Here is a 13,069-nt window from a genome sequence, read left to right as displayed (position 1 = left end):
TTCCACATGCCCCAGAGCAGCTAAGACCACGTGCCACAACTACTGAGCCCATGCTCTAGAGCCAGTGTGCCACAACTACTTAGGCCTGCTCACGTGGAGCCTGTGCTCAGCAACAAGAGAAGCCATCACAATGCAAAGCCCATGCACTGCAACTAAGAGTAGCCCCCACTCGCTGCAACTAGAGAAAGTCAGTACACTGATTTAAAAAAATAAAACAAAACAAAACTCAGTATACTAGGAATAGAAGGGAATGTCCTCAACTTGGTAAAGGGCATCTATGAAAAACCTATAGCTAACATCATACTTATGGGTGAAAAATTGAATGTTTTCTCCTTAGGATCAAGAACAAGTCAAGGATGTCCTCTTGGCACTTGTATTCAACGTTGTATTAGAGATTCTAGCCAGTGCAGCAAGAACGAAAAAGAAAGAAAATGCATTCAGATTAGAAAGGGTGAAGTAAAACATGATTGTCTCCATGGAAAATCCTTATGGAATCTATTTATTTAAAAGTTACTCAAATTAATAAATAAGCTTAGTAAGGTTTCAAGACTCAAGGTCAATTTATCAAAAATTGATTGCATTTCTAAAACTGGAAATAGAACTGCCATATGATCCAGCAATCCCACTCCTGGGCATACACACTGAGGAAACCAGATCTGAAAGAGACACGTGCACCCCAATGTTCATCGCAGCACTGTTTATAATTGCCAGGACATGGAAGCAACCTAGATGCCCATCAGCAGATGAATGGATAAGGAGGCTATGGTACATATACACCATGGAATATTACTCAGCCATTAAAAAGAATTCATTTGAATCAGTTCTAATGAGATGGATGAAACTGGAGCCCATTATACAGAGTGAAGTAAGCCAGAAAGATAAAGAACATTACAGCATACTAACACATATATATGGAATTTAGAAAGATGGTAACGACAACCCTATATGCAAAACAGAAAAAGAGACACAGAAGTACAGAACAGACTTTTGAACTCTGTGGGAGAAAATGAGGGTGGGATGTTGCGAAAGAACAGCATGTATATTATCTATGGTGATACAGGTCACCAGCCCAGGTGGGATGCATGAGACACGTGCTTGAGCCTGGTGCACTGGGAAGACCCAGAGGAATCGGGTGGAGAGGGAGGTGGGAGGGGGGATCGGGATGGGGAATACGTGTAAATCTATTGTTGGTTCGTGTCAATGTATGACAAAACCCACTGAAAAAATAAATAAATAAATAAATTAAAAAAAAAAAAAAAGACCTTAAAGATGTCTGCAAGGCATTTGACTGAGAGAAAAGATAAAAAAAAAAAAAATACTGCCATGTTTTATTTCAGTGGCTGTTTTAGGGTTTATAGTGTTGATATCATTAGCTTATTACAATTTAACTTTGTGACATTATGCCATTTTATGTATAATTCAAGAACCTTACAACAACATACTTCCATGTCCCCTCCCATGTTCTGTGCTATTGTTGTCGTATATTTAAATATGAGTATATTATAAATGGCATGATTCATTGATATTCTAATTTTAAACAGTTTATTATCTTTTAAAGAGATCCAAACAATAAGAACAATATTTATATTTACCCATGTAGTTACCATTTCTGGTGCTCTTCATGCCTCTGTGTAGATGTAGATTTCCATCTGGTATCATTTGCCTTCTGTCTTAAGGAACTCCTTTGGTAGTGCAGGTCAGCACAGAAATATACAGCAAAATTCTGTAAAGCAATTATCCTTCAATTAAAAAAAATTTTTTTTAAAGAGCATCAGATGCTGCAGAGAAGTCGTTCATGAAAAGAAGAGTCAGTGAGGCAAACTTCATTTGTGTCTTATTTTAAGAAACTGCCACAGCCACCTCAACCTTCAGCAAAAACCATCCTGATCAACCAGTAGCCATCATCATCAAGGCAAGACCCTCCATCGGCAAAATGATTACAACTCACCTAAGACTCAGATGATGGTTAGCCTCATTTAGGCATAAGTGCTGTGCTGTGCTGTGCTCAGTCATGTTTGACTCTTTGCAACACTATGAACTGTAACCTGCCAGGCTCCTCTGTACATGGGATGTTCCAGGCAAGAATACTGGAGAGGGTTACCATTTCCTCCTCCAGAGGATCTTCCTGACCCAGGGATCGACACGCCATCTCTTGTGTCTCCTCTGCTGGCAGGTGGATTCTTTACCATTCAGCCACCTGTGAAGCCCTTAAAGAATAAATTTTTTAAATTAATCAATTTACATTGTTTTTAAGATACAATGCTGTTGAACACTTAGTAGACTACAATATGGTATAAAGGATACTTTAACATGCATTGGGAAACCAAAAATTTGTGTCTCACTTTATTGCAATATTCACTTTATTGTGGCGGTCTGGAATACCCACAATATCCCTGAGGTATGCCTGTACTAGTGGTTACAATAAGAGGCTTGAGAGTGTGTACAATTAGTTACACTAGAGACTGACCAGTTTGGTGAGGAAGTCCCCCACCTGGAAGAGTTAAGACCAACTGTAACACTATTGAGGCAGCTGTTTTTAAACCTATTTCAGGGTACTTCATATGCAATAACTTCTCCAGTTCCTCCTCACTGACTGGCAGTAAAGTGGAGGACCGTTTACTGACCATACACTTTGATCAACATTTCCACTACTGATTCCAGAGACTTCTCTCAACTCTCCTTAATTTGCCTCTGTCAGTCTTCTATCATTCCTGTAACAAACTGCCATAAACTCGTTGGCTTAAAACAACAGAAAATTTTAGTCTTGTAGTTCTGAAGTCCTAAATGGCTCCCACTGGGCTAAAGTCAAGATGTTGGCAGGTATGGGTTCGTTTATTTTTTTTTTTTATTTCATTAATTTTGTCTGTGCTGGGTGTTCAGTTGGTGTGTAGGCTTTGCTTTAGTTTTAGCAAGCAGGGGCATCTCTTCGTTGTTGTGTGCGGACTTACTGTGGAGGCTTCTTTTGTAGCCAAACACAGGCTCTAGGTGCGTGGGCTTCCGTAGTAGAGGCATAGAGTCTAAAATTTTATCCTCCGTGAAAGCTAACAAGTTAGCTGGCCATGGTTTTATGCCTGCTGGTAGAAAACATGAGACTCCTGGGTCAGAGACAAAGGACTTGAATACTCACAGCGTTAGTGGCAGCCAGAGTATCACCATTTTCACAAGTTCCCTAAGCCTCAGTCCCCACAGGGTGTTGCAGAAGGCCAGATAAATCCTGCGTGTGCATTAGGTTCCATTATAGGAGAAGCACCCCTAGCTTATGGGTGTCAAGTCTTTCATAAAAGGTAGTAAGCCTGCCTGATCCTTGCCTTGAGGAAGAGATATCTTGAGCATAATTTCCAGTATAACTTGCCCTTTGCTCTGGAGAGGGAGACTCTATCTTAGGCTGTTCACGATATAAATATTCAAAAAGATAGTTTGGAAAAAAGGCAATCTTCGGTCTGCTTGAAAGATATACAGAAATATGAGATTTGTGGAGAATAGTCTCCCAATAATCTCTCAAGCCCCTTTGAATCTGGAACTGATGTAATGGGCTCTACGCCTGGCTACGTTTTTGTTGAAGCAACTGGGCCACTTGCCCTGAACTATGTTCCACCTTTTGGAATTTCCTAATTGTATTCTTGCGGTGTTATTTCATAGTTCCCATGTCCCTATGTTAATATGAACTGATAATTTTAGAGGCTTGATCAAAACAGATTCGATTTTTAGGCAAACGTACTTCAGAAGTGGTATTGAATGCTTGTTAATTCATCCCTCCAGATGGCACATTATGCCTGATAATTATCTCTCTCGGTGTGTTGAAGTGTTGTCAACCCAATCCACAGATTTTAAATCTATGGATTTGAATTCTATTTCCTTAAATCCATTTCCTTCTCCAGGGGATCTTCCCGACCCGGGGATCTAAGCAGGGTGTCCTGCATTGCAGGCAGATTCTTTGTCATCTGAACCATCAGGGAAGCCCCACATATTTTGGATTTTAACCGCTTACCAGACATACAATTTGCAAATATTTTTCCCATTCAGTAAGCTGCCTTGTCATTTTGTGGAAGGTCTCAATTGCTGGGCATAAACTTTTTAGTTTAGTATATTCCCACGTGTTTATTTTTGCCTTTGTTGCCTTTGATATTGGTGTCAAATCCAAGAATTTATCTCCACGAGTTATATCAGGAGCTTACCACCTTTGATTTCATCAGAAGTTGTATGGTTTTGGGTCTTATGATCAAGTCTTTAGTCCATTTTCAGTTAACTTTGATGTGTGGTGTAAGAGAGTGTTCCAGTTTCATTCTATTGCATGTGGCTGTCCAGTTTTCCCAAACCATTAATTGAAGAGACGGTCCTTTCCCTTTTCATATTCTTGGCTCCTTTGGTAAAAATCAAGTGACCATCAATGTGTGGGTTTATTTCTGGATTTTCTCATCTGTCCCATTGATCTCTATGCCTGTTTTCATACCACAGTCAAGTTCGTCAGCACACTCTTCACCTCACAGAGTTACTTTGTGTGTGCGTGTGTGTGTTTGTGTGTGCGGTGAGAACACTTAAGTTAATTTTTGTATATGGTGTGCGGTGTGGATCACAGTTTGTTTTCTCCTCCAAAATGTTTTATCTGTCTGTTCCAGCACCGTTTTTTAAAAAGGCTTTCCTTTTCCCCGTTTAAGTACTTTGTCACTTTTTTCATAAAACAGTTGTCCATAGGTGTGCAAATCTGTTTCTTAGACCCTCTATTCTGTTTCATTAATATGTGTGTCTGTACTTACATCCATACCACACTGTCTGAATTATTGTAGCGTTAGAGTAAGTCTTACGGAGAAGGCAATGGCACCCCACTCCAGTACTCTTGCCTGGAAAAATCCCGTGGGCGGAGGAGCCTGGTAGGCCGCGGTCCATGGGGTCGCTAAGAGTCGGACACGACTGAGCGACTTCACTTTCACTTTTCACTTTCATGCATTGGAGATGGAAATGGCAACCCACTCCAGTGTTCTTGCCTGGAGAATCCCACGGACGGGGGAGCCTGGTGGGCTGCCGTCTATGGGGTCGCACAGAGTCGGACACGACTGAAGCGACTTAGCAGCCGCAGCAGCAGCAGCAGAGTAAGTCTTAACATTACATAATAGAAATCCTCCATGTTAATCCCTGCTTTGTGTATTCTAGTTCCTTTGCATAGCAATATAAATTTCTAACATCTCTGTTTCAGTTTTCACCAAAAAGTTGACAAAGAACTGGTTGAACAAATAGAAGACAAATGAGTAAAGTGATATGAAATTTCAACAACACTCAGTCAAGTTGACTTCTATATTAGAGAACACTGCACCCATCCTTGGCTGAATGTACATTCTTTTCTGGGGACACATGAAACATTCTTCTAGATAGACCATGTGTTGAAATCAGACAGGGCACGTTGTCTGACAACTGTGGAATTAAGTTAAAATTGACCCAGAAAGAAGGTGTCAAGAGAAAAATGCCTGTATTTTTGAAGACTAAATGAAAGCGGCAGTAGAGGGAGCTATGTAAATTGAGAAAAAAAGTGTAGATGCTGGGTTTTCTTGCTGGTCCAATGGTTAAGAGTCTGCTTGTCAAGGCAGGGGCCGCTCGTTCACGTGACCCTGTGCGTTAAAACTACTGAGGCTGCACTCCAGAGCCCGGGCGCCAAACTCCTGAGCCTGTGCACCCCAACCACTGAAGCCTGTGTGCTCCAGAGCCTGTGTTCTCCAACGAGAGAAGCCACTGCAATGAGACGCCCTCACACCACAGCTAGATGGTAGCCCCTGCTTGCCACAACTAGAGAAAGCCCATGCACAGGAACAAAGACCCAGCACAGCCAAAGATATATAAATAAATACATTTTAATAAAGTATACATGCCTCCTTAAAAAAGGAATAAACACAAATTTCCCACTAACATGAGCAACAAAGTAGAATAAACTTCAAATCCTGGGCAAAATTATTACTTTTTCCCCTTTCAATCACTCTATTTATTTATTTATTATTGGAATATAGTTGGTTTGCACTGCTGTGTTAGTTTCTGCTCTAGAGCAAACTGAGTCAGGTATACACACTACTATGTATAAAATAGATAACAAATAAAAAGTATTATTTTTTAAAATGAAACTGTTATATACAATGGATGGCAGAAATTTATAACTAGATATTTTTATTCTATACATTACGTGTAAGTAGGCCTTTAAAAGGCATAGCCTATGGGGTGTTATGGTAAAAATCACTGAAAACAGTTTCCTATCTTTCCCTTATCTCCCTGTGCTGACCTGGTCACCCCAAATGGGGCTGTGCTTACAGGTGTCAGTGTCCTTGGTGTTTGTTATAGGTGTCAGTGTCCTTTGAGGACATGACCATGGACTTCAGCAGAGAGGAGTGGCAGCACCTGGACTCTGCTCAGAGGTTCCTGTACCAGGACATGATGCTGAAAACTACAGCCACCTCCTCTCACTGGGCCGGCACAGCTACCCTGTGAATCTATGAGGACCCTGTTATGAGTAAAATTGTGTCCATCCAAGAAAATATGTTGACGTCCTAACCCCCACTATTTCTGAATGTTGCCTTAATTAAAAATAGGGCCTGAGATGGTAACAGGTAAGAAGGCCAGAAGTCCCAGAGCGGCAGGAGAAAATAAAGTGCAATTGGCAGAAGTTTCTTCCTCTTCTCTATATGTGTTGATGACACCTAGTTCTGCCTTGAGCTAACCAATAAGTTTTTCTTATGGAAACGTTTTTCTTAAGCTATGTTAATGAAACCATGTATTTGCTTTGGAACCTGCCTTTCTCCAAAATGGTTCTGCCTAAGACTAACTTTTTTTTCCCCCCCTTTTCTCAATCCTTGGGCTGATAATGGCTCAACAAAACAGTATTCATGTCAATTGTTTTATGGCAGGGGGATGATACACCTTGGGCCATTCTATCTCAAAAATGCATATTGTGGGAGAGGGTCCTGGTGAAACTCCCTCAGCCTGAGGTGTCACTCTTATCTGATTAATAAACTTGCTAACAGACATAAAACACCTTGCCAGAAACTAGCAAAGGGGCATTCTTTCTGCCCCTTTCTGATGTCCATGTCAGCAGCTTTCTCTATCTCTCTTATACTTTAATAAAATTCTGTTACCCAAAATGTTCCAGTGGGCAAGCCTCGTCTCTTGCCCTGGATCAAAGTCCTCTCCTCCAGAGGCCACGAATCCCGGCGTAGCACACGGCTCACAGCAGTAACCTTTCAGGTCTTTCCAGAAGTAATCAATCTAGAACGAGGTTGTTAGGTGGGCCCTAATCCAATATGCCTGGCATTCTTACAAAAAAGGGAAGGGTAGACACAGAGACACACAAACACACGGGAGAGACTGTGCAGAGGCACACAAGGAATAGATGACCGTGTGATTGGAGTGATGCATCTATAGGACAAAAGATGCCTGAGGCCCCCAGGAACCAGGAGAGAGGCATGGAACACACCCCTCCCTAGCACCTTCAACAAGAGCATGACCTGGCTGACACCTTGATTTTAGACCTCTGGCCCCCAGAACCGCAAGGCAAGAAATTCTTGTTGTTCTGAGCCACACGGTTTGTGATACTCCGTTACAACAGTCCTAGGAAACAACAGCTTTCTGTACTTGGGAGTGGAGTGCTATTGTAAGAAACACCTAAAAAGACATGGAAGTGGCTTTGGAACTGGGCAGTGGGGAGAGGCTGGAAAAATTTGTAGATGCTTGACAGAAAAAGTCTAGATTGCCTCAAGGAAACTGGTGGGGGAAATAGGAATAACTGTGTTTTTGCTGAGGTCTCAGATAGGCTTCCCAGGTGACGCTAGTGGTAAAGAATCCTCCTGCCGATGCCGGAGACTCCGGTTCCATCCCTGGGTCAAGAAGATCCCTCAGAGAAGGAAAGGGCAACCCACTCCAGTTTTCTTGCCTGGAGAATCTCACGGACAGAGGAGCCTGGCAGGCTACAGTTCATAAGGTTACAAAGAGTCGGGACAGGACTGAAGCCAATTAGCACACAGCACTGGCCAAAGAACCTAGCATGTCTGGTACCTACCTGTTTGAGAAATGAATTCTAGGTATTTCCTAAAAGAACTAGAAGATTTAGAAAAGCTAATTTAATCTTAATTTCTGAATAATGATTTACTGATTGAATTTAACACATGATGAATAAGAGACATGAATAGCTTTAGATATTTTCACCCTGCACAATGTTAGGTATAACTAGGTGTTTAATAAGCATAGCGTATCATGGCGAAAATCATTAAAGACAACTAACTTCCTAGTTCTCTTCCATCCAACCCCCAGTGCTGACCATGTCACCTTGAATGGGACTGTATTGTAACAGGGGTCATCGAGGACGTCACTGTGGACTTCAGCAGGGAGGAGTGGCAGCACTTGGACCCTGTACAGAGGTGCCTGCACCAGGATGTGACACTGGAGACCTACAGCCAACTGTGCGCAATGGGTCAGTAAGCACAGCTGCCCTCTGCACCTTCCAGGGGCCTCAGAGAGGCTGCGTCCGTTCTCAGCTGCTGAATGCTCTGGGGCATCTGAAGTGTGTAATGGTGTCCTCTTTGATTTGCCCGAGATACTTCAGTCCTTTTACACTTCTTTGATTATTACTCTGTTCCCAGGGAAATGGGATTACTTTCCTGAAGAGCAAATAGGGGCGTGGTTGAAAGGCCCTGAAACCCAATTTAGTGGACCCAATCCTGTATCGTGTCCTGTTCACAGGGAACCAAGCTCCCAAACCAGAGGTCATCTTCAAGCTGGAGCAAGGAGAGGGCCCATGGACACTGGAGGAGGAAAGCCCACATCACGGCTGCTCAGATGTGTGACCTGAGTAGCTGGGGGACGTGGAGTAGATCTGCTTTTCTAGGAGCTGATGCCTTTGAAAGGCTCTGAAGGTAATCTGTCTGGAAGGTTCTAAGAGCGCCCGTGATTCCTTTCCCAGAGTTCTCCGCGCCACGAAGCGCCCGCCTGGAGCTCGGGGCACTTTGTGTTGGCTGCAGCCGTTATAACAAAGTGTTGGCAGCGCCGGCGGAGTGACCAGGGGTTCCTCCTGGCGGGAGCCGGCGGCACTGGTGGCAGTGGTATCGCCGCCATAACTTCACGGCTCCCCTTTACCAGCCCCCGAAGTCGCCGCGGAAGCGAGGCCGCGGCCGCCGCCAGAAGCCAGAGGCTCAGCCGGCTAACGGTGAGAACCCCCTCAACGGTCGGTGGGCTGGTGAAAAGAAACCAGACAGTAGCGGTGGTCAGGGTCCCCTTGGCGGATTCTGGGCCCTGTAACGCTGAGAAACAGCCAGCGTTCTCTGTTTCCTGCCTGCCTTCACGGCCTTGCTCCGTGGACGAGCCCGAGGGGCGTCCATCGTCCCCTTAGAGGTGTCGGAGCTTAACCCCAACCCCATCTTTGTCTCTCAGGATGGCGAGCAGCAGCGGACCCAAGGCCGATTTCATTGTCGGAGGGAGATACAAACTGGTACGGGAGATCGGGTGTGGCTCCTTCGGGGACGTTTATTTGGCGATAGACCTCACCAACCACGAGGAAGTGGCAGTGAAACTAGAATCACAGAGTGCGAGGCAGCCCCGGTTGATAAACGAGAAGGAGCTCTATAATGTTCTTCAAGGTGGGGTTGGCATCCCCCAGATACGGTGGTATGGTCAGGAAACGGACTATAAGGTGCTAGTCATGGATCTTCTGGGACCCAGCCTTGAAGACCTCTTCAATTTCTGTTCAAGGAGGTTCACGATGAAAACTGTACTTATGTTAGCTGAACAGATGATCAGTAGACTCGAATATGTGCACACACAGAATCTGATACACAGAGACATTAAACCGGATAACTTCCTAATGGGTACTGGGCAGCAGTGGAAGAAGTTATTCCTTATTGATTTTGGTTTGGCTAAGAAGTACAGAGACAGCAGGACAGGGCAACACATATCGTACAGAAAGGGTAAAAGTCTCACTGGCACGCCTCCCTATGCTAGCATCCGTGCACATCTTGGTATTGAACAGAGTCGCCGAGATGACATGGAATCATTAGGATATGTTTTGATGTATTTTAATAGAGCCAGCCTGCCATGGCAAGGACTAAAGGCTGCAACGATGAAGCAAAGATGTGAAAAGATTAGCGAAATGAAGATGGCCACACCTGTTGATGTTTTATGTAACGGATTTCCTGTAGAATTTGCCATGTACTTTAAGCATTGTCGTGGGCTGTCCTTTGAGGAAGCCCCGGATTACACATACCTGAGGCAGCTATTCCGCATTCTTTTCAGGACCCTGAATTACCAACATGACTATGCATTTGATTGGATAGTGCTACAGCAGAAAGCAGCACAGCAGGCTGCCTCTTCAAGTGGGCAGGGTCAGCCGGCCCAAACACCTACAGGCAATCAGACTGACAAAATCAAGAGTGAAGTGAAAGGTTCATAAGCAGGAATCAAGGAACAGAGGACACAGAACAGGAGACTCGAGCAGCAAATTCATTTCCCTCTAAACTGGCTCTGGTCAGCAGAGATGGTCTCCTCTGGGCTGAAGGCTCTGTCATTAGTGAAACATGGTATCCAGTTTTCTATTTCACTTTTTCAAGTGGAAAAGTTCACTAAACGCTTGACACACACAAAATTGGTGGGGAAATTGTGCCTATGCCAATTTTAACTAAATTCTTTTATTTTGAACTATACTGCTTTGAGAGATCTCATTTCAGAAGAATAGCCTGTACAGTTGCTATGGTTGTTAATGCATTCTGAAGGTTTATCCATCCCTGGGGTTTGCAGGTTGTTCACTTAAAACATTCTTAACATGGTTGACTTCTTGTTTGCAAGCCAGCTGATATGGTCGTAATCAAGATTCCAAGTTTGAGCATATGAACGACTCTGCTTGCTTACTTGAGCTGGAAATAACAGCCTCTGAAGTGAAGACTTAAGAAAAACTTAGGGACTACTAGATTATCCTCAGGACTCGGCGTCAACTCTATAATGTTCTTGGTATTTAAAAAACGCGTGTTTGTCACAGAATTTTAGTTAACATCTTAAACTGAACATGTATATATGTTGCTTACATAAACGTAGTCACTGTAAACATCAACATGACCTGGGATTTGTTTTTATTTTGAAATGGAAGCTTTTTGGTTTACAGATTCATTAAAAACTGTTAACTGTTTCTTTAAAAACAAAAAGTAAGCTCTCAACTTTTAGAATTGCTTGGACAGGGTTAACAGAAGCCCCTTTGATACTTAAATGCCATCTCCTAGTATGACCCTTGCCAATATCCACTGTCTTCTTTGCCTGGCTTTTCTGGCAGGAGAGCTATCTGCCCTTCCCCCATCCCTGTAGTCTCGATCAAGGTGTTACCGTCTCAAGCACCTTGCTTTCTTAGTTATTTTTTTCCTTCCCTAATATTTTGTGCTTCTTCTGTCCTGCCTGCCCCTCCCCCGCCATAGATTTTGTCCTTATGCAATGGGAATCCATATATCTGCTTCCTTTCAAAACGACCAATTCCTGCTCTTGCTCCTGCCAATCCCTTTCCATTTCCTCTCCAGCTTCTCAACTGTCATCTAGAACCAGTCTCATTTCATTTCACATATGTCAAGAGTGACATCAGATTCTATACTCTTTGCTCATCACCCTATGTCTCATCCTCAGTTGCTAACTTCCTGGTGTTTGTGCTTCAGTTTCTCTTATAATCAGCTACTTTGAATGTTAATTGTCTTTGTTATCCATGTGGCATTCCATTCTTTGAGGTGCTTGTTCTTATTGTTCTATCCATTTGTAACTGTAGAGTTTTTGTGTTTTCCTTGTTGATGAATACCTTGTTTTCTTTTTGCAAGCTTTTTTCCTTCCATTCCCTCTAACCGAAGGGCCCTGTCTACTGTCCTCTGCTCTTCCCTTCCTTAAGGGAATCTTCCATCCATTCTGAACACGTTTTATTTTCCTATTCTACTGACTCATATAGTGATGCCCTCAGTCCTTGCATTACGACTGTACCCTAGTACCGGAATTTACCTGTGTAGAGTGACAGTTCTCACAGCTGTGCACTTCCTTCATTCTCAGGATATTATTGACTGCAATCATCGTTGCCCAAATCAGATATTTTCCTCCAATATTCTTCACCCTGCAATTCCTCCTTTTTTCCTCTTTTTGAAATTATTTAAATGTCCCCCGCTTTTTAAGTTTCATCTATGTCACCACAAAGCAAGTCCATGCTTTATCCTGGATGATTCTGTTCCTAATGGGATTAACTGATTCCATTTTTTAACAAGTTCACTTTAGGTGTTCATTACCTAAACCATGACATTTGTCTTGTACTAGCCTTATGAAATGAAATTGCAGTTACTCCCAGTTATGTAGTACATGATAATGAAACTTTCCTCTTAATGACAACAGGCCCGTTGTTTCCAAAAGAAACTTATCTTCCAACACTCATGTTTAGCTCCAGTTTTCGTAATGCTTCCTACATAGGAAATTTCTGTGTCTAGGCTATTGATTATTTAGGGCTCTATTTAGATACAGGCTTCACCTGTTCCGTAAAATCGGGCCCTTAATCTCTCCAGTATCTAATATTCTTTTCCTTTTCTCACCCCCACCATCCCATAGAAACTCAGAACAAATAAAAACTTTTTCCCCCTTTATTTTAATTTTTAATTGAAAACGTTTGGAGAGATGATACATTCACAAAGATTGAAATTCAGAAAGTGTGAAAGAGTACACAGTAAAAAAATCTCACTCTCACATCTACTCCCCAGTTCTCTTCCCTGGGGACTGCCAATGGTAATCATTTTTTACTTTCTTTCCAGATGTATTTCTTTACAAGTAATGCTTTTAGATTGTCTGGTATATGATTATTTTCCATCCTATATCTATGAAAAATCTTTAAGAATAGAAAAATAATATTTTATTCTTAAATTTTCCAGTGGAAACATGGAGAAACCAGGTCAAGTACTGACATTAATAGTTTTGTGTAGATGTTTCAGTGGGTTTTCTTTTTAAAGTGTGTCAAAGAGAGTTCAAAGAATCAGATTGTTAGTAGGAAGGGGTGAAATGGCTTGAGAACAAAACAGAAATTCAGCCTTGTTCATTAATCACTCTAGTG

At 42.6% G+C, this 13,069-nt stretch overlaps 1 protein-coding gene across 1 annotated transcript; it reads left to right on the top strand.

Annotated features, from left to right (window-relative positions):
• The first annotated feature begins 8,660 nt into the window (after positions 1-8,660).
• On the top strand, positions 8,661-10,656 carry LOC122689080 (casein kinase I-like). Its single transcript, XM_043895199.1, has 2 exons — positions 8,661-9,172; positions 9,397-10,656. The coding sequence occupies exon 2, from the start codon at positions 9,398-9,400 to the stop codon at positions 10,409-10,411; it is 1,014 nt and encodes a 337-aa protein (XP_043751134.1). The 5' UTR covers positions 8,661-9,172; position 9,397; the 3' UTR covers positions 10,412-10,656.
• The last annotated feature ends 2,413 nt before the right edge of the window (positions 10,657-13,069 follow it).

Source organism: Cervus elaphus, chromosome X (assembly GCF_910594005.1).
Source record: "Cervus elaphus chromosome X, mCerEla1.1, whole genome shotgun sequence".
Classification (NCBI taxonomy): domain Eukaryota; kingdom Metazoa; phylum Chordata; class Mammalia; order Artiodactyla; family Cervidae; genus Cervus; species Cervus elaphus.
Note: the sequence above shows the minus strand (reverse complement) of the source record. Positions and strands in the feature narration are given on the sequence as shown.